The sequence below is a fragment of the Orcinus orca genome, chromosome 11 (genome assembly GCF_937001465.1).
Source record: "Orcinus orca chromosome 11, mOrcOrc1.1, whole genome shotgun sequence".
NCBI lineage: Eukaryota > Metazoa > Chordata > Mammalia > Artiodactyla > Delphinidae > Orcinus > Orcinus orca.
Genome location: NC_064569.1, coordinates 89,365,296 through 89,389,570, shown reverse-complemented (window position 1 = coordinate 89,389,570; position 24,275 = coordinate 89,365,296). Strand labels below are relative to the sequence as shown.

Here is a 24,275-nt window from a genome sequence, read left to right as displayed (position 1 = left end):
GGAACCCAGCAAGAAGTGGACATAAAGAGGGGGGCCTTTGGACTCCCGCTAGGGTCTCCCATTGACCAAACTCAACCAGGAACCAGAAGCAGGAGGAACCCAGTTAATTCGGTCTAAACAAATCAGGTTCTTGGGGCACAGAGCCAGTTGGAGAAGCGCAGAGAGTGAGCCTAGAGGAGCAAAGAAGAGCATCGTCACGCTACTTGCAGACTTTTTGACCAATAAAGGCAAGTATGACACCTACCAAGTATAGGGCAGAAGTGGACCAGTGGTCACAGAATGTGATGTTTAGACCCTTCCCTTTGGGAGTCGGAATGTCCATGTATCTGTGACCATCTTTAAGCCACCACATTGAGAAACATGAAAACCTGGACTTCATAGCTTCAGACCAGAAAGTTCTCATGGTAGGACCACGTGTGCACCCCTGCTCTGTCAAGGAACCTTCATCCCTGTTCCCGGACTGTCTCCGCTCCTACCCCAAGCCCTGCCTCACTCCTGCCATTCGCTTCTGCACCCACAAAATTTGGGACCACCCCGAACTCTTCCCAGCGCGTGTTCGTGACACTCCAATTTTCTGCTTTCCTGGGTAGCAGCGCTCTGCCGCAGCGGCTCCCGAGGATGAATTTATTCATGGTGGCAGGTGTACTGGATGAAACTAAAGAGATTGGAAAATTATGTAAAATGTTTGAGAATGTGCACGCTCGTGCTTACATTTAATGGGCCCATTTGAAAACGTCCCTGAACCCTGAAGCCAAGACAGAGTTTGACATCTCGCGGAGGCCAGGTGTTTAAATATTTGCAATTCCAAAGAGCCTGATTCAGCATGCTTTTACCATTCTCATCCCCGCCCTGCTTATGTCTCCTCTGTGCAGGCGTTTCCCTATCCGTTTCCTTCATGATTTAAACTGTGACAGTTGCATCCACATTACAGGCTTTGATTCCGAGTCTTTTGGAGATATTATCCGGAGATAAGCGGGGCTGTCATCATTTTACAGGTGGAGAAGTTGAGACGTGCAGAAATGAGTTTGAGAAAGGTGGCTTTGGTGCCCCGTGAGATCTTAGCCTCTCCCACCCCCTCCCCATCCCGAGAACCTGGACCTTTTGCACAGCATCATTGTCTCGGTGGCCTCCTGTGCATTGTAGGGTGTTGAACGGCATCCCTGGCCGCCACCCACCGGATGCCAGTAGCCCTGCACACCCCCAGGAGTGACAACCAAAAATGAGTCCAGACATGGACGCCCGTTCTGGGGGAGGCAGAGGGGAGTAAATTAGCCCCTGTTGAGAACTACCGCCTCCCAGCAGGGTATTTTAAGATCTTGGGCATAGGAGATTGTTAATTGGTCTGAGATGGGGCTGGGGCTCAGGGTGTATTTTTTAAATCTTTTGTGTGTTGCTGATGTACCACCAGCAGGGTGAAGAATCTCTTTTGCAGAATTCAAATCCCATCTCTCAGCCTGTTTCTTGATCTATAATACTGAAATAGTAACACTGTACTTGCCTTGTACAACTAAATCTGGCAATCTGTGTGCTAAGTACAGTACCTGGAATGTAATAATTTGCTCAGTAAATATTAGCTCTTAGTGTGGTGATTATTCGTCTCTTATCTTCCCTTGTCCTCCTTCTTGATCCCCAGGTATAAGTCTGGAGGAGGGACCCTGTAGCCCTGATCCAGGAGTCGGGGTTTGTGTATTGAGTGTGGGGTTGAACATGTCAGGGAGCCAAGGGCACAGAAGATGGGTCAGACAGGGTAGGGCCTGGTACACAGGGCGGAATGGGGTTCTTCAGGACGGGGAGAGGGGCAGGTGCAGGAGTGAGAGGCTCTGAGAATCCCACAGCTGCGGGTGAACCCGTGATTTCAGGATTTCTCGCAATGAGGATCTGGGTGACGCTGAGGTTCCGCTCCTGGCATTGAGAGTGGGTGGCCAAGGTGCAGTGCAGCTCACTGGAGGTGAAGCGGTCTTGGAAGTGCATTCCAGGCTCTTGGCTGGTTTATCCTTGAGGTGGTTAAACTTCCCTTGGTGATGTCAGGAGGCACGGTGCTGAAAGGAGGTCTGGGGAAGCCCGTGTGGCAGTGACCAGGATGTCAGAACTGCACTGCAGTTGGAAGTGGCTCATGAGGATAGCAGGGAGTCTGGGAGCCGTGCCCTGGGAGGAAGGGCCATGTGTGTGGTTCTGAAAACAAAGAGGCACCTATCAAGACTTCTCCCTGGAATTTCAGTATTGGGTGCCCTGGGGAACATATTGGTTCTGCAGTACTCCCAGGACAGAGCAGGGCTGGAGTGGGTGTTAGTAGGCAGGTTTCAATTCGAGGGAGGCTGTGCTTTGGTAAAAGGACAACATGGAGAGGCAGGAACGCCCCGTTCCTTCCGGCTGTTCTGAGAGAGGCTGGGCAGCTTCCTAAAGGGGATGCCCTAGGGCAGTGCTTTCCAGTCTTTGTCAAGTGTGGCTCCCACAGAGGGTGATAATTGTGTAGTACAGGGAGGTGAACAGGAAAAATTGCTGGCAGCAGAGGGCAGCCAAACCTGAGGGGTAGACCTGCCTGGTAGCCTGGAGACCTCACTTGAAGAGATGAGTGTCTTCATCGCCTGTCATTCATTTCACGGCACACCAAGGTGCCAAGTCACCCCGTTTGGGAAGCTTAGCTCTTGAGGACGTTTTTGTCATGAGTGGACTGCAGTGTGCTGTATTTCTGCACGTGGCATAGTTCCCTTCCGTGACATCCTGCAGGACACGTGTCATGCCCCTCGTGTTACAGCGATTGGTTAATGGACAGACTGGGGCCCAGGCTCTCGAGTGCTTGGATGAGATGACCCATCCTCGTCCCATTGATTCTGCCAGTCTTCAGTTCCTTGAATGGCATCCCAGCTGGGGCCCATAGGTGTTTGTTGGTCCCTTTGCTCTGTTATCAGGTTACCCCTGACCTGAGACATCTTGTGAGAACGTTTCCCAAGCTCTGAGCCACCACGTCTCTGTCTGAGATCCCCGATTGTCAGTTCATCCTTTCAGGGTGTATTACTTTCTCTTCTCTTGTTACCAGTTGTCACGGTCTGCAGACATGGGGGCACGGGACTCACTGTTTACCTATTCAAGCCAATTGCCATTTCTCTCGTCCCCAAAATGTAATTGAAAAGAGCCTTAATGGTTTCCAAATGATGATAGCTCCATAAACCGATTAAAAAGGGCTTCATAAAACTGTCTCGAGTTATTCTTCACAGCTGCCGCCAATGCTTTTTGTGTCCCAATGATCCCAGCAAGAAATAAGGGCACTTTTTCGTGTGGTCCAGAGTGCCAGCAAAGTCCTCTTCCTCCATCTAACTGCTCCCCCTGCTTTCTTTGCTTCCCAGACAATCCACGTTGCCATTGTCTGTGCCGGATACAACGCCAGCCGGGATGTTGTCACCTTGGTGAAGTCTGTCCTGTTTCACAGGTAAGCGTGACTGTTGTCCTCTGCGGGCTCACGTGTGTAGCTGTCAGCCTGTGCCTTTCCTCCAGGAAGGGTTAAATAAAAGCAACATTTCTCATCAATCATTTAAGCTGCCATGAAAATGTAATTATTGTCTGAAACCCCGGGGAGATTATCATGTTAATAATGTTTAACAGCAGTGATGAGGGGCCCTCTCGCAATGTTTAGAATTGTAGCTCTTAGACCTTAAGGGACCTTCAAGGACACTCCAGATTTGCTACTTCAGTTTCTTCATTGCCTTCCCCTACCTGACACTCACCATACCTCCATTTACACTTCCCTGTTGACAAGTTGCGTTATGGACTGAATTGTGTCCCCCTAAATTTTATCTGTTTGAATCCCAAACTCCAGGGCGTCAGAATGTGATTGTATTTGGAGATAGGGCCTTTCAAGAGGTAATTAAGTTAAAATGAGATCATATAGGTAGGCCCTAATCCAGTATGACTGAGGTTTTTATAAGAAGAGAAGATGAGGACAGAGGGACAGCCATTTACAAGCCAAGGGGAGAAACCTTAGAAGAAACCAACCCTGCTGACACCTTGATTTTGGACTCCTAACCTTCAGAACTAGAGAAAATAAATTCCAGTTGTTTAAGGCACACAAGTTTGTGGCATTTTGTTATGGCAGTTCTAGCAAGCTAATACAGGATGCTTATTCTATTCCAGTGTAGCCCATCCCACCTCCGGGTGTTTCTGACCATTAGACAGTCCTGCCTTATATCAAACTGAACTTTTCCAACTGGTAGATTGTGTGATGAAGTCCATTGGTGCTAGTGCATCACCATGGAGACAGTCATACAAAGAATGGATTCCTCTTCCACCTGGAAATGACAGTCCCTCCTGAGTCCTCTGTTCTCCAAGTTAAGCTCCGGCCATTTGCTTTCATAATGCTTTTTCATGGCACTTTTCTTCTGTCCCCTCACTATTTTGATTGATATCTAGTTATGTTCAGTGTATCCAGAATTGGGCCTACAGCTGCAGCCAGTGTCCTTAGGCTCTGCTCTAACTTGCTTTCTTACCAAGGGTTTGGACGAAGCTCACCCGTAGCTGCAGTGCACAGCATGGAAACGTATCAGATAACCATGGCAGGATGCAGAAGGGTCTTAGCAGTAGGAACAGTCATGAAGAGCTCCCACAGTTTAATTGAACAGCGATCCATGTAAAGGTTTACACCCAGATCTGTCAACAGCATAAATGGAGGTGAGAGAGTTGGTGGACACCCAAGACATACCCACCCTGCAGGAAAGTGGGATTCATCTTGTGTCCTCTTGCTCTCTCAGTCTCCCAACCAGCCCATCTATCACTGATGCCTTGAGGTCCTCCTTCCTAAGTAATTTTCATTTCCACCCCTTCCCCTCCATCCCCACTGCGACTGTCATAGTTCATGTCTACATGTACTCTCAGCTGTGCTTTCTGTCTCCCTGCCCTATCCTCCCTAATGTCAGAATGATATTTCAGGCATGCAAATCTGATTTCCTAAAACCTTTCCTTAGCTTCTCCTTGTCGAGGGAAGAGAATTGAATCTCTTTACTGTGGCACACAGACCATCCGGGATGTGATGTCATTCTCAGCAGCGTTCTCTTTCTCCTCGCTGTTTTTTCATGCTCCAGTAGCACTGATGTGCTGGTAGGTCCCCACCCTCTCCAAGGTGCGCCCTGCCTGTTGTTTTCCTCTTGCTGCTCTCTCTGCCTATTTCTCCCCTCCCCCTGCCTCTCCCTGCCACCCCAGTCTGGCAAACTCCTTTTATCCTTGAAGCCTTTGTGTAGGTATTATTTCTAACCGGAAGCCTGGGTCGGGGCTCCCCTTCTACCAGCCCATAGTACCCTGTGTATCTTTCTATCATTATATTTATTACATTGTAATTTATTTATATATTCATGTTATATCTCCTGTAGTAGAATCTGGGGCTTCTGGAGACAGACACCGTGCCTTATTTTTCCTGTTTTCCCAGTATCTCAGCAGAGTACTTAACATGTATTATATGCTCAGTAAGTGTTGACTTGTTTAATAAGTGAACCTAGGAGACTGCATTAATAGATAACCTGGAGAGTGTTAATTCAACCAGTTACTTACTAGCCCGGATTTAGTTCGACTTCACATTCCGGCCGCCGTGTAGCTCAGCGATGTTCAGCACATCATCTCGCTCTTGAGACTTTAGTTTGTATATTGGTTAGCTTTTGCTAGGAATCAGTTCACCCCAAAACTGACTTGGTTGAAAACAACACTTCTTAGCTCAGCTGTTTGTACTGAACTCCCGTGGCTGGTTCTTGCAGGGCCCCCAGCCTTCCTGCAGTCAGCTGGCAGGTTAGCAAAACATCAGATTCACTGCCTCCTGGAGCAGGGAGAGGTGAACAACCGACAAATACATTACGGGATCAGTTACTGCTAGGGGTGCTCAGGTCCTCCTTGTAGCTCTGTCCGGTCGCCACTGTGATTTCAGTTGTACATCTGAGGAGGAGGTGGGAACGCCGAATGAAGAGGGGCCCTTTCCCAACACCACGGCTTCTGTGCACCTTGGGGACTCACGGTTCTGCAGCCTCCATCTGCCCCTTGAAACCAGGCATTCTGTAGGCTACGCATTGAATCAGATGAGTGGTTCTCAGCCTTTATGTGTTTATTCCTTGTCTCCACTAAAGACCTCGGGTCCCTCCCTGAATAAAAGGAAAAAGCCCACTCTTTAGAGAAGAGTGTTTGCACGATTCCAGGTCATCGCGCTCTTTCTCAATTATGGCACCTTTAAGGTCATAAAACCTAAATAATTCCAATAGTTGTTGAAATCGTAAGAATCCTGTTGAGTATAAACTTTTACTTCTACAGTAGCTGAAGCACAAAGATGTTAAATTTAAAAATAGCAGTAGGGGGCTTCCCTGGTGGCGCAGTGGTTAAGAATCCGCCTGCCAATGCAGCGGACACGGGTTCGAGCCCTGGACCGGGAAGATCCCACATGCCGCGGAGCAACTAAGCCCGTGCGCCGCAACTACTGAGCCCACGTGCCACAACTACGGCAGCCCGCGCTCCACAAAAAGAGAAGCCACTGCAATGAGAAGCCCGTGCACCGCAACTAGAGAAAGCCTGTGCACAGCAACGAAGACCCAACGCAGCCGAAAATAAATAAATAAAATAATAAATAAATTTAAAAACATAGCAGTAGTTTTATTATCAGCTGCTGATGGCATGCCATACTTTCATGGAGGCATGGGGACTTGAGAAGAAAGTAAATTCTCAGTATGTGGTATGAACATTCTACACCCCACATCAGTGACTACTTGATCCCTTTGGACCGAATAGCCAATTAAGTCCCTCCCATCCTTGAAATTCTACAGATGAGAATTATTCTGTGAATTGATATGCTGGTGACAATGATTTGAGATATCAAGACAAAAGGACCTTTGAAAGACATTCAGCTCAGAAAGTCCAGCTATAAATAGCTTCATTGTTTCCAAAGCACACTGTGAGGATTAACTAGTACTTGATTATAAAATACTTTGACAAACGGAGTACCTTCCTAATGTTAATAATATAGTGGTTCAGGATGCTTCTTTTGGCTTTCACTGTTAATTACAGTAATTAGATTTATTTTCCAGACAAGATTTTTAGCAAAATTTCATGTAAGGTTTGCTTCGTCACATCAAATCAATTTTGCTTCTGCAGCATGCTTAGTGACAGTGGGCACACTATATTTTAAAAGATAGTAAAAGTATTATGGGCACTCTTATATGCTGATGCTTGCACTAAAAAATTGCTATAACCTTTTAGAAAGAAAGTTCATAGTATTATGACCAAGACATTTACCCTATGACTGCTTTAGGGAGTCTGTCTTAAAAGGATAATCCTAATTACAGAAAAAAGTTTTTGCAAAATATTGCTTACAATCATAAAAATTCAAATAACACTTAAACAATAAGTCTAAATAATGGAATGTCCTCTTATAGTAAACCATATTCTTAGTTGGTTGTAAAAAGTATGTCATAACATGGACAAGTGATATTTTATGATATAAGGTGAGTGACAACACAGTTCAAAAACTCATGCGTAGGGCTTCCCTGGTGGCGCAGTGGTTGAGAGTCCGCCTGCCGATGCAGGGGACACGGGTTCGTTCCCCGGTCCGGGAAGATCCCACATGCCACGGAGCAGCTGGGCCCGTGAGCCATGGTCGCTGAGCCTGCGCGTCCGGAGCCTGTGCTCCGCAACGGGAGAGGCCACAAGAGTGAGAGGCCCGCGTACTGCAAAAAAAAAAAACAACAACAACTCATGCATAACATCGTTCCACTATATAAATACATGCACACATGTGTGGCATGCATACAGATACACATATACATGGTTGAAATACTACAGGGAGTGAAAGAATAGCAAAACATACATGAAAAATGGAATTCTTGTATATTGTGTCTGGGGTGGTAGAAATACAGATGATCTTGGTTTTGTTTTCTCTTTATATATATTTTTGGTCATCTTACTCTGTACCCTCTATGATGAAGAAAAAAGGAGGATGAGAAAAATAAATACAAAATAAATGTGAGCAAAGGTTTACCTAGTAGAAAATAACACAATATGTGTCTGTGTCACCTAGATGGGAGACTTTAAAGAAAAGTTCGGGGGATGCCTGTAACTCCAATCCCAGTTGCAGATAAACCGGGAAGTATAGCTGCTCTTCAAGGAAACCGAGCTTTTAGTAAGCAGAGGAAAAAGTATATATATTCACTTAGTCACTAAGTGCTTACCTCCTGGGCAGGAAGGTGGACCAGCTTGTAAACATTTAATATTCGTTTGCTGGGGTGATCTACTTAACTGTTACTCCACAGCCCTGTTGGCAGGAAGAAGCTGGGTGATTTGCCTTACTTTACATGTCAAACAGCTGGTGTGTGTGTGTGTGTGCGCGCACACACCCGTCCTTTTTTTTTTTTTTTTAGCTTTACTTGTGCCCCTCAAGAACAGAGAGGATAAAACAGCATCTTCGTGACCAGTGTCTGCCTCTAATTGTCTTATTGCTTATTCAGGCTTAAACTTGTTATAGAAGCAGTTTCCAGATTTTGAAGGGAGGAACCTAGGATTTAAGTAAAGGAAACCAGAAGTAGGTTCTGATTCTGGACTTTCCATCTATGAGCTGGTGAACCAGCAGGTCACTGTACTTCTTGGAGCTCTGCCTTGCCCCCCAGCCTCTCATAGAGCCCTGTTGTGAATATCAAAAGAGGTAATCGACGTGAAACATTTATGTCTTTTATTTATTTTACAAATAGGAAGGTAGTTCTCATTCTACATCAGGATGTGTTCTGAGTGTTTTTCAGATATGAATGCATTGAATGTTCATGTAGTTTCAGGGTGTGGTTACTGGTATCCCCATTTTATAGATGATGAAACTGAGGATCCATATGTGAAGTCAAGGCTCAGGGTCACAGAGAGGAGGGGCAGGGCCGGGGTTGGACCCAGTCAGTCTGGCTTCAGAGTCTGAGCTCTTGAAAAGTTACCATTTTGAGTATCATTTTCTTATTTTTATTTTCATTCATCATTTTGGGTGACCATGTAGACATTATTATTACTCCTGTGGTTTCCATTATCATCCTCATTCCCCCCCAGGTATGTATTTTTGAGGTGATAAGTATAGATAGTGGTTTTAAAGGCCTGGACATTAGTGTTCTAGTAAGACTTAAGAAAATCGCATGGAGGAAAGAAGAGAAAGTGGTAACTGTGTGAGGCAGTGGGTGTGTTCATTAGCTTGATTGCGATGATGATTTCACAATTATACATGTATAAAAATATCACCTTTAATGTTTTCAAAGTATTTAATGTCCACCTTAAATATATACAATTTTTATTTGTCAATTTTACCTCGCTAAAGTTCAGGGAGAAAAACAGCAAGGACATGTAGAACCTGTGAACAGGTAAAAGATCTTTGCTATTTAGTCACGCATGTATATGTAAATCCAAAAAAATTAATTCGTATAGTTCAGATGCCAAGGATAGGTCATTGTATTTGACCTTCATCCCAACCCTGTACAGTGGATGCCGTTACTCCCACAAATGGATGAGGAAACGGAGGCTCAGAGAGGTTAAATAGCTTGATCAAGGTCACAGGTGAATAAGTGATGCTCCTGGGTCTCTAGCCTTGGCTCCGGCCAACCCTGGAATCCATGCTGCTTTTACGACACCATGAGGCCTTTGATTTGCTCTGTTCTTCTCCCCTGGAGAGCTTTTCTGACATGAATACTGACTTGTCCTCGATTCTTCCCACATTATCAAGGCCACTTGTCCTCCCCCAATGCAAGAACTCACACTGAAAAACCCTCATTCTGGCTGCTATGGTTTTCTGCAGTGAGTTCCATTTACATCTCTCAGTGTAACAGATTCACTGAGCCTTCGAGTTGCTGTCACAGGCTCTTTCTTTTTCTAAAACTGCAATTCCATTGTAACCTTAATAATTAAGGATTATTTCAACTCAGCTGTCCTTGTACATTTTAATCAAAAACAGACCTTGGATTGCCTTACAGGGGCTGTGGCACATTCCTGACAAAATAAGAAAGGAAAAGCAGGGAGGAAGCTAGGGTTTAATCATCTTTGCCTCTTTGTATTACCATATTTATTGCTTCCCAGCCTGGAACAGGGGAGCAGTTAAGGAAACCAGAGGCAGCAGGAGCATTGCTCATTATGAGCAAAGTCTGCAGACTGTGCTGAAGATGAAGCATGCACTTGCTCCCTTCTTTGTTAAAAAAGTGTGATCTGGTCTGAATTAGAACAGACCTAGTGTCTGTGTTGCTTGAACCCAGCCAAGTGGACCCCATTGTATTTGAAGATGTGTACTCAAGCTTGCCTGTTCAGGTAGAAGCCTTTTCTCATGGGCTTAAAGCAGTGCTCCCAAAATGCATATGTAACTGGTGGACTGGTATAAAAGACTATTTCGGATGTTATCTAGATGTAAAATTAAATAACATTGAATCATATATTAAGAAAATTATTCCTTTTGTGATTCTTCTGAATGAGTTCTTACTGTCTTCAGTTTATGAAACTCGTTTTGGCGTAAATATGTTCTTAACATCTGTCTAACTCTTGCTAATTTACCTCTGGACAACAGAGAGTAGGATGGAGGCTCATCACCTCTGGCTGATTTGGGGAATTGGAGGCCTCTATCTTTAAAACATTTTTACCTTCCTGAGTTAGGAGCCAATTGCAAAATAAGGCTCAGAAGTTATACCTGGAGAATGAAATATCACCTCTGCTGCTGTTAGTCCTGAATTGTGGGATGTTCTTTCAATTGTGAGTTCTTTTTTGGCCTCATGAATTGGGTTTACTTACAGTCTGAGCCAACCGGGACAACTGCAGGCCTTCCCCACCTGGGCAAATGACTTACTGTACAACACAGTTCCCCAGGAAAGAAGCCCAGAGACAGCTGAACAGACCAGGCCTCAATGCCTCTCCCAAACTCATAGGTCAGACCATCACTCCACATCTCAGGCCAGTATGTAAGCATTGGGATGTAAATCACATACCATGAAGTTCACTCTTGAAAAGTGGTTTTTAGTACAGTTAGAGTTATGCAGCTCTCACCACTATCTAACATGAGACCATTTTCTTCATCTTGTAAAGAAACACCCATATGTATCAGTAGTCACTCCCCATTTCCCCCTCCCTCCATCCCCTGGCAACCACTAGTCTACTTTCTGTTTTTATGGATGTGTTTATTCTGGACATTTCATATCAACAGGATCACATACTCTCTGGTCTTTTGTGACTGGCTTCTCCTTACGTAGCATAATGTTTTCAAGGTTCATCCATGGTGTAGCACGTGTCCGTACTTCATTCCTTTTTATTGCCTAGTAATAATATTCCATTGTATGCATGTACTACATTTTGTTTATTCGTCAGTTGGTGGCCATTTGCGTTGTTTCTACTTTTTGACTATTATGAATAATGTAACTCTGGATGTTCGTGTTCAGGCTTTTGTGTGAATATATGTTTTCATACTTTTTCATATATAACGAGGAGTGGAATTGCTGGATAACTCAGCAGTGGTAACTTTGCTCAATTTTCTGAGAAACTGCAAAACTGTTTTCCAAAGCAGCTACAGTCATTTTAGAATTCCACAAGTAACAAATGAGAGTTCCAGTATCTCCGTATCTTTACCAACACTTGTTATCATCTGTCTCTTTATTTTAGCCATTAGTGGGTGGGAAGTGGTGTCTGAGTTTTGACTTGCATTTCCCTAGTGACTAGTGATGTTGAGCGTCGTTTCCTGTGCTTATTGGCATTTGTACATCTTCTCCAAGAAATGACCATTCAGATCCTTTGCTCCGTTTTTAACCTGCTAACTTGTCTTTGTCTTGAATTGCAAAAGATCTTTACACATTCTTGGTTTTAAGTCCCTTATCAGACATATGCTTTGCAGATATTTTCTCCCATTCTGGGGCTGTCTTTTTCACTCTCTTGATGGTGTTTTCTGAAGCACAAAAGTTTTTAATTTTGAAGACCAGTTTATCTGTTTTTTCTTTTGTTGTTTGAAGATGTCATATCTAAGAGACCATCACCTAACCCCAAATTAAAAGATTTACTCTCACATTTTCTTTTAAGTGCCTCTACACCTAATTTCCAGGTAATTGTGTCCACTCTGAGGGAATTTGGTTCTCTTTGGTAATTATTCATTTGTCCGTTCATTCATTCTTTCAATAAACAAGCACTGGATGATTATATCTACAAGGAACTGTTAAAAATCTGAGGAAAAGATCATCAACAATATGTAGCTTCCAGGGCCGAGACTCCATCTAACAGGGAACAGTTGGAAAGATCTAAGTTTTGAGCTCTGATATCAGTGGGAGGCACTGAGAAAGGGCATCTGACTCTGTGGAGTGGCTTCCTTGGAGCCGTGGCGTCTAAGTTGAGAACAGAAGGCTGGAAGCAGGAAGTGCGGCAACGTGTAGGCGGTTGTGGAAGCCACGACAGCGTGAACACAGCCTGTGGGAGAACGTGGCCAAGTCCTGGACCTGACTCACGGCCAGGCACTTTCTAGGCACTGGGGCTGTAGAGGGGGTTAACGAGAGAGTAGGTGCTTTGTGAAATGAGAGAATCTCTACCCTAGACAGCTCACATTCTAGTGGAGGGTGGAGATAGACCTGCCGATGAAGATGGAGATTTCTAATACTAGTCAGTGCTAGAGAGAAACCAAACAGGGCAGTGGGGTGGGGAGTGATGGGGAGGGAGAGGGACATTTCGGGTAGAGTAGCCATGGAGGGCTTCCTTGAAGAGGTGACACTTCGGTTTCTTCTTGAAGGAGGGATAAGAGGTGGCCACAGGCAGGTCTGCAGAGGACAGTGGCTGGAGTGCAGGAGGGAGTGGGGAGGCGTGAGCATGGACAGGGGGACGGGGGGAGCTCATTGAAGGTCCGGTTAGCTCCAGGCGGAAGGCTGTATGGTGAGCAGGGGATCATGTGATCATTTTAGAGAGTTCAGGGCTGACAGGATGGACGAGCTATTGGAGGGAGCAAGCTCAGAGATCAGGGAGAGAAGGGGTGAATATATCCATAAGATGTTACTGAAGGTTAGTTGGGATAATAATAGATAATATTTAGGAAGTCCTTACTGCCTGGGAGTCACCCTTCTAAGTTCTTTATATATTTTAGCTCAGTTCATCAGACAGTAACTATGAGGTAGGAGCCATCAACATCAACCCCATTTTACAGATTTGGAAACTGAGACTAAGATTAAAAAGCTCACTCAGGGTCACATCATTTGTGACAGGACCTAGGTAAGAAGCAGCCAGGCGGTTTGGCTTCAAAGCCCCAACCATGAGACTAACGCTGCCTCTGGGGACTTGCGGTTGACTGGGTGTGTGGGACGTGGGCGGGGAAGAAGCCCAGGTGACAGTCCCATTTCTAGCTTGTGAGTGTGGGTGAATGGTGCACCGTTCACTCGGGCAGGGAATTCAGGAGGACAGACATGTGTAAGGGGCCAAGAGAGGACAACACGAGCCCCTATTTAATATGCCAGGCACTGTTCCAGGGGGTGGGATACACCAGTGAATGACCAACCAGGTCCCTGTCCCCATGGAGCTGACATTCTTTGTTTGTTAGGAGGGTTGTAATTGGGTCGTCTTGATTCCAAGGGGCCCATGGGATATGAAGTGGGACCATCTGGTTGACAGCCGGATTCAGAAGTTAAAGCTCAAGGGCGACATTCTGGCTTACACAGGGGCTCTGTGAAAAGTGGTCTGGGCCATGCTTTCAGGTGCTTTCGTCGTGGCCGCTGGAGGTGCAGTTGACGGGACCCACATTCTTGTGATGGTTCCCAAGGTGGAGCATTAGCAGAGCCCCTCCAGGTGTTCATCCTCCCCACGAGGAGACGTGAGCTACTGCTGGCTAGACCGCATTGGATTACTGAGGGGGTCAGCAAACTGTCAGGGTCCTGGTGGTCCCCTGAGCTGGGGACTGTGTGTCCTCAGATTAGGCGTTTTCTTAGTTGTCTAATGAGGGAAGCTGATGAGGCTCACTGACCCCTTTGACCATGCAAACACCTAGTTTACCCCTAAAGAGGAGCCCAGTGTCTTTCTGGAGTTACACTCCCTTCTGGAGAGATGCTTTAAATAGACCAGAGGAAGAATGCAGAAGAGGGGGAAAGCCTCATACAAATGCTTGCCCCGGGGCTTCCCTGGTGGCACAGTGGTTGGGAGTCCACCTGCCGATGCAGGGGGCACGGGTTCGTGCCCCGGTCCGGGAAGATCCCACAAGCCGTGGAGCGGCTGGGCCCGTGAGCCATGGCCGCTGAGCCTGCGCGTCCGGAGCCTGTGCTCCGCAACGGGAGAGGCCACAACAGTGAGAGGCCCGCGTACTGCAAAAAAAAAAAAACAAAAAAAATGCTTGCACCGTCCTCTGAGAGCCTGTTCCTCTTACCCACGCTGGTTCATCTTCTGCTCGGTAACTAGATGAACCTCCTGAATTACAACTTCAATCAGCTGCCTGCTGAGCTCCCCAAACCTTGTCTGGCTGTCTTCTTGTTGTTAATACTGTCTCTCTCTTCTTTTTTTCCTCCCCATTCCAGGCATACACTAGGTGTTCAATAAACATTGTGTGATCCACTCAAAGAAGACTATTGTTCTTTCACTGACATACGGTGGACTTTCCCACCTCCGTTCCTTTCCTTATTCTGTTACCTCCTGCAGAATGCCTTCCTCTATCCTCCATCTTTTTGCATCCAGAGGTCCGGTTTACTTGCCACATCATCCATGGACACTTCCTAGATTCCCCACTAGTGAGAAGGGGTCTCTCCCACCCTTATACTCCAGTGGCATGTGTGTTCCTCCTTGTGGAACCGTCCTGTACAGTTGTGCAAGTTGTTCACTCTCCAGCTCCAGGAGTACCTTCACTCACCGTCCACGTCAGTGTCTTCAGGTGGCTCCCTGGGAGCTGTGCCGTTCCCAAACTTTGCGGCCGTGTGTGTAGCCCAGCGTTACAGCGCAACACCGGTGTTCTAACGTTTATGTGGTTATTAGTATTCTTTCTCTGTCTCTGCCAGATGATTGCTGCCTGAAGAGAGGACTCTGAGCTCATTCATCGCCTAAATCCCTCTTCTGCCTTACTTGCTGCTTGATAGCTCTTTGTTGGGTGTTTATTCATTCAACTCATTTTTTGTCTGTGAATGGAAGAATTAATTGAAAATACTTTATTTGAAAAGTGATGCAAAAGCAGTGGAGAAAAGAACAGTTTCATAAGTTAGTGTCGGGAATAGTTGTCCTAGTCCGTTCAGGCAGCTATAACAAAATAGCACAAACGTGTGGCTCATAAACAAGAGACATGCATTTTTTTCCTCAGTTCTAGAGGCTGCGAAGTCCAAGGTCATGGCACCAGCATGGCCTGACTCTGGCTGGGGGCCAACTTCCTGATTACAGACTGAAGACTTCTCTCTGTGTTCTCATGTGGTCAAAAAAACAAGAGGGCCTCTTTTATAAGGGCACTAACCCCTTATAAGGAAGGAGGACTCTTCCCTAGTGACCTAAATACCTCCCAAAGGCCATACCTCCTGGTATCATCACCTTAGGGGTTATGAATTTGGGGTGGGAGGCAACGAACATTCAGACCACACCGATTGTTAGCATGTGTTGAAATATTCCACGCCAGGTGTTTGCTAAGTGCTTTATATACGTCACGTAATTGTCACAATTACCCAGTGTACTGCTGCTTACTTACCATTATTGTTTCTGAATTGAAAGGAAGAAATTGAGGCATAGAGAGCTGAAGTCACATGCTTTCGGTCACTCGGTCAGTCATTAATGCAGCCAGGGTTCTGACCCAGATGTCCTGGAGCAGAGCGCGGCCCTGAACCGTTGATGCAAGCATGCCATTAGCTGCTTTTACTTCTTATGGGAATGTGACCGGCGACAGGGAGGGAGGGGCGCTGGCTTTCGTCCCCTGTTGTACCAGTGTTTCTTGAGCACCCGTTACTTGCCATGCTCTCTGCTGGGCACTGGGGGTGGCGTTGAAAAGATGGTTCCTGTTCTCAGAGGCCTCGCGGTGCAGAGAAGGAGCCAGGTGTTTGAATTTGTATCACCCAGTGCTTCGCTGGAAGTGGTAGATTAGCTTTTCATTTGAGGTGCCCAGTTAGCAGGAAAAGGGAGGGATGAAGATGGGCTCACAGAAGGCTTTGAGGAGGAGATGACTGACAAAGGGAGTTTGAAAGGAAGAACAGGTACTCAGGGACCTCCAAGTATCAGGGGAGTATCCCAGGGAGAAGGAACAGCCCAGACAAAGATACAGATGTGCGGAAAACGTGATGCGTTGGGGCAAAGATGAGTATCTTGATCTGTTTGGTATTGTTACCCATGTCTAAAATTAAGCCATCTCTCTACTGTGGATAAAAATGCAAGCTGACAATTATACAGATTTATCTTCATTCATTCTTGATACGTAAGACTCCGGTCGCGGCTCGTGGGAGAGGGGGATGACTGTGCCAACACTGAGGGCTAAGGGGACCCTCTGACTTCCAGGTGGCTGTCTAGCTGTCTCTGGCTTAGCGTCCAGGGAAGTCAGTAGCCAGTGAACAAATACACCATCACTCCCTCATGCCACCAATCGTCACCTAGGACTGCTGGCAGCATCTTATAGGGAAGCTACCTGTAGGGCCCCCAGGGAAGCTGTAAGGCAGGCGTGCCCCTTCCTTCTAAGTATAGACAGTTTAATGGGAGAGCTTGCAGTGTTCGCGCAGCGGGTGCCGTGGAGAAGTTCAGCAGTGCTGATCGCTCCTTTGCGTCATTTGTTCAGCTCAGCACCCTGAGCTCCTGCTATGTGTTTGGCAGGTTGGCCTTGGATAATAACTTTCTTCAGGTCTAGACTCATGTACCCAGTTCCACCTGGCTTTGCCACCCTCACCTTAAACTTGGTATACCCAGTCCCCAACCCATCATCTTCCCCCAGTGTGCCTTTCTTCCTGTAGCCCCTGTCCTGAACGAATCACCACCAGCCCAGGAACCCCAGTGTCTTCCTCTTCCTTTCCATTTCCCCCATATCTAAGATCTCTTCTCCTGAAATTCCTCTAGATTCCACTTTGCTGTTGCTCTTCCCCAGACACTAAGTCGGATTCTTGTTTCACATTCACCTGATCTCCTAAGTGAGGCATACACCTCTGTTCCCCTTAGCTGCCCACTATCCATCACCTATCCCACTCTTCATTTCGCTTATTGAACTCCTACTGCATCCCAGGCACTGAGTTCGATCGTGGGGCTCTCCATTTCAACACAACGGGCACCATCCTTTACTCCCCTGAGCTCTCGGTCGAGGGGGCATGCAGACCAGTAAACAGGCAACCACGGCCTAAGGATGGGCACAGATGCTGAGCTGACTGTGCATTAGGAAGGGCCCCTGACTTAGTCATGGGTCGTCAGGGAAGGATTCTAAAAGCAAATGATGGCAGACAGAAGTGAAGGCTGGGTGAGAGAGAACCAAATGCTGAATGGGGGCTGTGGAGGCAGGGGCGGGGGGAGGAGGAGGAAGAAGGAGAGGACAAGACCGTGAGAGCAGGGATGGTGTCTTACCACCATGTCCCCAGCGTCCTGCACGTCACCTGGTGAACAGTGGGTGTTTAATAAGTATTTACAGAATGAGCAAATGCAAGAGGGTTTCCTGCAGAGTAAACGGTGTGTGCAAAGGCCCAGGTGGAGAGAGAGAGCGCGAGGGTAGGGGGAATTGAAAGAAATCTGTGTATCTAGAACTTAGAACAGGGCTGGGGAGCGATTGCAGGAGGCTGAGAGCTATGGGCCAGTCTGTTGCTCCCCACACCGAGCTGATCAAATCCAGACTGTTTAAGTGGGCGTTCATTGCACTGCTCCCTATGCGCTTGCATCTCTCCCCTTCTCTGCTCGAGCCCCTGAGTCCCTGCTAACCCTTCCCTTCCCACCACACTCTCAGCACCCCCTGGGCTCCAGCCAGAGTCTCGTGTTACTCTCCTTGGATCGAGTCCCTTCTTCTTTGCCAAGAATAAAGTCATTTATCCTTCAGGGCACTACTTCCCCCACCTCTTACACATTCTTCTGACCCGGTCCAGATTTGCCCTTCTTTTGCTTTACTCTCCTGGAGCCTTGTGTTCTGTTGTAGCTGTTATCACAGTCCACCTCCTGTTTATATTTGGGTCTATATTTAACTGTCTCTAAATAGTAAGAACTCCTCGAGGTTGGGGTGGGCGAGGTCATTCTCATCTTTAGATTTCCAGAGGTGCTCGTTCATGGTATTACGATGTATGCCGTTATTCTTACTAGAGCAATGATATTTCTGGTAATAGTTCTTCTGGGTTGAACTTCTGGTTTGTGCCTGGAGGTCCCTCAGGAAGGCGTATCTGCTGTCTGTTGTTATCCCATCTATGTTTGTTGTTGAGATGCATCATGTATGGTACGTCTTATCTCATCTAACTGACCCAGTAGCCCGTAGAGGAGGTTTTTCACATTCTGCAGAATGAAGAAGCAGCAGTGCAGAGGTATAAGTGACATGCTCGAAGTCCTCCCCTGATAGATGCCAGATCTGGGCTTCGAATCCATTTCCATTTGAATTGGAAGCTTTGCCCTTGTGTACTGCTGGTTTGTATTTTGGGTGCTGGCTCAGTGTAACAGCGGGTCAACTGAGGTAGAATGAATAAAGGCTTTAGAAATATTACAAGTGAGGGTGGGCTGATACTCAGTTATGGGAGCCCCAGGTGATGCCATCGTGGCTGCCTGTTTCTCTTTCGGGGAGGAACAGGCAGAAGATAGGACTTAGTGCTGTGCTGGGGGAGAAGTGCGTTACCCGCTCCGCACAGCTGGTCCAAAGACCTCATCCTTTGTCCGCGTGCTTCTGCACTGATGCCGGTACATCCAGGTGGTAAAGATAAAGCGTTGACCAAATTGTTACACATGCTCTACTTAAGATTTTTAGAAACACAGATGCCCTAGTAATAGGTATGGCGGTTGGCTTGCATTGAATGTCACCAGGGATTTTACCCTCTCTGGTCCTTGGTGGCCACGTCTCTGAACTCCTGAGGTTGGATGAGACATCTTCTCTCCTCAGCTCTGACGTCCTCTCCAGTAGGTAACATGCCTGATTGTCCTTCATCACTGCTGTTAGAAACTGGCCACACGTTACCAGCTGGTAAGAGCGTGTCTCTGCGGCCTTGGTTCTCCCTCCTGACTCTCCTCCGCTCCCTGCCCACAGGCGGAACCCCCTGCATTTCCACGTCATCGCCGACTCCATCGCCGAGCAGATCCTGGCGACGCTCTTCCAGACCTGGATGGTGCCTGCCGTGCGAGTAGACTTCTACAACGCGGATGAGCTCAAGGTACCGGTGGGAAGGGAGATCAAGCAGGATGCTTTTCTTGTTTATGGTTTAGTAGACAGCAGCAAAGGCAGAAATCTCAGCTCGCAAACTGGAGACGTCCAGGGTATAACTGAGGGTGTTTGCCACTTGAATCTGATTTGATTATCTGAAGCATTAAAGCAACCATTTCTTGAGCACAGAATGCGTGTTGGTCTGTGCAGTTCTGGCCACCAAGGCTTTCTGTGGAGGCTGGAGGCTACTGGCCTGGTCCGTATCTAAAGAAGGCCTATGGTGGCCAATATCTAGAGAATTCTGTTACCCGGTGAGGTCAGCGCTGAGTCCAACAGGCCTGCGTTTGAATTCGTATGTTGTCATTTACTGGTCATAAGACACAAAGTAAACAGGCTATACCTTTGGATCTGTTTTTTCCTGAGTAGAAATGTACTTATAACACCAACCTCATGGAGTCATTAAGAGGCTCAAATGAGAGAACGTGTGTGAATGTGCTTTAAAAGACTATGTTGAATAAATATTAAGGATTATGTTGGGCCAGAGGGTTTCAACCAAGGGAGACTCATTTGGCCACGTCATTCCCTTGCTTAAAATCCTCCTGTGGGGGGTTCCCTGGTGGCGCAGTTGTTGAGGGTCCGCCTGCCGATGCAGGGGACGCGGGTTCGTGCCCCGGTCTGGGAAGATCCCACATGCCACGGAGCGGCTGGGCCCGTGAGCCATGGCCGCTGAGCCTGCGCATCCGGAGCCTGTGCTCCGCAATGGGAGAGGCCACAACAGTGAGAGGCCCGCGTACCGCCAAAAAAAAAAAAATAATAATAATAAAGAAATCCTCCTGTGGTATCACGTGGTCTGCATCAGGCTTGAGGTTCACGGTCTGATTTAAAAGTCCTGCACGTTCTGGCTCTTGACTCTTCTTCCAGTCGCATCTCTGGCCATTCCTGCAAATTTGCTTATTACTCAGCTCGAAGAAACCACCTCTGGGCTCTCTGCCCTCCCTCCTGCGTTTGAGCGTTTGCTTCTGCTGTTCCTTCTATCTGACACACCCTTCCAGCTACTGTCACACCTCCCACTCATCCTTTAGGACTCAGCTCCATGGCTACCCCCTCTGAGAACGTCCCACGACTCCTCCAGGAAAGAGGAGGACGTTTTCTGTTCACTTGCCCGTCGACTGCTTTAGTTTAGAACCTTCTTAACGGGATGGGGCTGGGAGCACATCTTGTTCTTTTCTGTATTTCTGGCGCATTTGTTGGTACCCTGTAATGCTTGTGGATTTAACCAATTGCTGTTATTAGTGGAACATGTCGCTTTGCAGAAACCGTTGCAGCTCTGTCTCCAGTCACCTTGGGAAGGACTAAACACCTAGACATGAGGCAGATTTTAGCACATTGCTTGGTCTAAACCTCATAAAGCCATTATCTTTTCATTTCAGAGCCATAGCATTTTAAATAGATCACAAAGATGTTGGCCGGAGTTTCTCATTTTCCCATATTTCAGGCTCTGAGGTTGATTGAGATGTTCAGAATTTAGCATTTGGGGATTGTCGTGGTAATTTGTGTGCCATTCCAATCTATTCTGAGCTAAAACTGATTAACACTCTTAAAAAGGGAAAAACAAAATTTAGCAAATTGCTGCACTAATTAAGGTGAAAGCAAGCCGCTCTGTCTCCCGGGGTCTGAGGGCCAACACCATGGGGAAAAGCAGCAGGAGGGGAGGGGGCCACGTCTGGCACAGCGTGCATGTTCTCTCTTAGAACAGTCCTGTGTCTGTGCCCTGTGCAAGCCTGCACCCCCTCTGCTCTTTGAGGAAACACGAAGTAGTTGAAAACCCCAGCTTCATTTCGCATCTTGCCATTAAAGAGCTAATATCTGATTTGGGTTCTGAGCCTTGGCTTGAGCAGCTGAAAATGGGTGGAACCCTGCCAGCTGTGGGAGAAGATACTGGATTAAATCAGATCACTCACGTGAAGGCCCAGCAGTGCCTGAAATGCAGCAGGGTCTTGACAATCCCTCATTCCCCTTTGCAGCCATGGCAATATAGGATTAAAATGCTCTTGATTGAAGGCCCATAGGGCAGCTGGGAGGTTGAAAGGTAAGGCACGGTGGCCTGTAAGCTGCCCCCGGGAACCCCAAGGCTTCCTTAGGGTCTTGGAGGAAAGGAGGGGACTGGTGTGGGGGAAGACGAGGGCTCTGACTCCCTCATGCCCACGTGAATCCAGGTATCCATTATGTTTACACACTGAAGTTTTATCCATTTGAATTGAGGACTCCATGGCTTAAAAAATAAGAATTAAAAAACAACAACAATCTGATGTGTCCTAAAGGATATCGTCTCCAGAGTCCTGCCCTTGACCCTGCCTTCTGCTGCTGACTCTGCCATGCAATGTCCCTACCATCTGCATTTCATTTCCCTACCTCTTAAAACATCTATCACCCACAGCCCTGTATTCCGTGAGGCAGTTGTCAGAATCTGGTAAGGACAGTGAGTATGAAGGCATTTTGTAAAACATAATTTTTCCATTATTCACGAAAACAGTCATCATAATTTATACATAATTCTGCTCAACAAGTCTAAACAGTGATGTGCCCACTCGTCCCCCCACCCAACCTGAGCCTCTCCTGGAACCTAACACTACCACCTACTTAGCTGCTTATCCAGAACCGAGTTTGCCTTCGATGGGTCCCTTTCTCTCTCCGAGCATCTGGCCATTTGAGGTCCTAGCTAGTCTTCGTCTCCCCTGCTACCATCCTTGTCTAAGCCTGCATGCTCTGTCGCCAACACAACAGCAGTTTTTTGTTTTGCTTTGTTTTCCCAGAGAAGCCTTTTCCCTTCTCCTCCACTCACGTCTCCTCACCCACATCTGTCCTCCGTCAGCAGCATGAGTCAGGCTTTCCAAAGGCAAGCCCAACCACACCTTCCCCGTGCTCTGTGTAAAACCTTCAGTGATTTCCGGATGCTACTAAGATGGAGACCACAGTCCTTAACTGAGTCAAGTTTTTCTGCACAGTCTGGCTCCTACCTCCTCCTGACTTAGTCGTCTACTGTTAGCACCATTGCTTCCCCACTGGATCTTCTAGTCTGCTCTGCTCCTTCCCTTCCGCTGGGGGCCTTTGCACAAGTCATTTCTTCTCCCTGTTGTACTCTCAGCCTGCTCTCCCCCATCGCTAATTGAGTCCACGTTCTCTTGCTTAAGCTCCATGTACACAAGGAAACCTTCCCTGCCTTCATCATCGCTTAGGGGCTTCTTTGTTGTATCTTCTCAGAGGATCACATACGGTTCCTTCAGTAAACTCGCTGCGGAGTGTAAGCTTTCACACCTTTGTGTAATGAGCTGGTAAATGTCTGTCTCCCCTAGAGTGTAGGCTCCGAAAGAGCTGGGATCCTGTCTGTTTTTCATCACCTTGTAAGCTTAACACCTGCTCAACAAACCTAAACCGTGATGATGCCTCACCTATGAAAACATTTGCTAAATGAATGATACACAGTAAACTCAGCACTGGGTGCCTAAGAGACATGAAGCCATTAGGAAGAGGTTTCAGTTTTGTTTTGTTTTGTTTAATTGAAGTACAGTTGATTTACAATGTCATGTTAATCTCTGCTGTACAGCAAAGTGATTCAGTTATACATATATATATATATACATTCTTTTTTAATATTCTTTTCCATTATGGTTTATCATAGGATATTGAATATAGTTCCCTGTGCTATACCGTAGGACCTTGTTTATCCATTCTGTGTATAATAGCTTACATCTGCTCCCCCCATGCTTCTACTCCATCCCTCCCCCAACCCCGTCCCCCTTGGCAGCTACCAGTCTGTTTTCTATGTCTGTGAGTCTATTTGTTTCATAGGTAGGTTCATTTATGTCATATTTTAGATTCCACATGTAAGTGATGTATGGTATTAGTCTTTCTCTTTGATTTACTTTGCTTAGTATGATAATCTCTAGTTGCACCCATGTTGCTGCAGATGGCATTATTTCATTCTCTTTTATGGCTGAGTAATATTCCATTGTATATATGTACCACATCTTCTTTATTCATTCATCTGTCAATGGACATTTAGGTTGAGGAAGGAGTTTCTTGATCATTGTCAGGGTTCACCACATTCCTGAGGCCCCTTGTGGCTCAGGGCATGGGCAGACAGCCAGGTATTTGTCTACCAGTGACCCTGCAGTGGCATAGATGAGGAAGCTCCGTCTGTGCCAACCCACCTTAACCCCCCAAGAGCAGCTGTGGGACAGGTGGAGTGTCTTTCCATGACAGGTAAACCAGGAAGGGAACACACTGAAACACCATCCATTAGATGGCATTAGAGAAGGGATGGATGGTGACAGGGAATGGTGCTGTGTTCTTTACTTGCATCCAGGAAGCATGTCGGATGGTAGCGTCAGCAGACACGTAAGACGGCCTCCCCCGATAGGAATGAGAAATCGCTTTGTACAGCTGTTGGAAATGGCGTTTCTCAGAAATACTCCTGTGGGCCCCTTATTCTATCTGTTAGCGCTGGAGAATGGAGTAATAGGGGAAAGGAAGTTATGAAGGATCAGTGCATGATTAAAAATGAGCTGTGAGGGCTTCCCTGGTGGCGCTGTGGTTGAGAGTCCGCCTGCCGATGCAGGGGAGACGGGTTCGTGCCCCGGTTCGGGAAGATCCCACATGCCGTGGAGCGGCTGGGCCCGTGAGCCATGGCCGCTGAGCCTGCGCGTCCGGAGCCTGTGCTCCGCAACGGGAGAGGCCGCAACAGTGAGAGGCAGCGTACCGCAAAAAAAAAAAAAAAAAAAAATGAGCTGTGAGAAATTCGCGCTGGACTGGTGTGCTTCTCTCTGTAATGACCAGTTAGTGCGGATTTGCAAACGGTGATGGCTCAGCCTGCTCGTCCCTGTGGCCTGTGAAACGCTCACTGGTCTTTCTGATGTTTATGTGGCCCATTCATTTCCAGCTTCCGAGGCCCTAGATCAACAGGCTCCCGGCCCTGGGTGCCCCAAACTCTACCCAGGACGTGCAGCTCCTGTCACCAGGGGAGGGGAGCAGCAGGACAGGGACGATG

General features: G+C 47.1%; 1 protein-coding gene across 1 annotated transcript in view; it reads left to right on the top strand.

Annotated features, from left to right (window-relative positions):
* Positions 1-24,275, top strand: part of LARGE1 (LARGE xylosyl- and glucuronyltransferase 1) — a 585,040-nt gene that overhangs the window by 284,109 nt on the left and 276,656 nt on the right. Inside the window, exons 4-5 of the mRNA XM_004269399.4 lie at positions 3,345-3,427; positions 19,115-19,238. Coding sequence (XP_004269447.1) covers positions 3,345-3,427; positions 19,115-19,238 — 207 coding nt within the window. The remainder of the gene's footprint in view (positions 1-3,344; positions 3,428-19,114; positions 19,239-24,275) is intronic.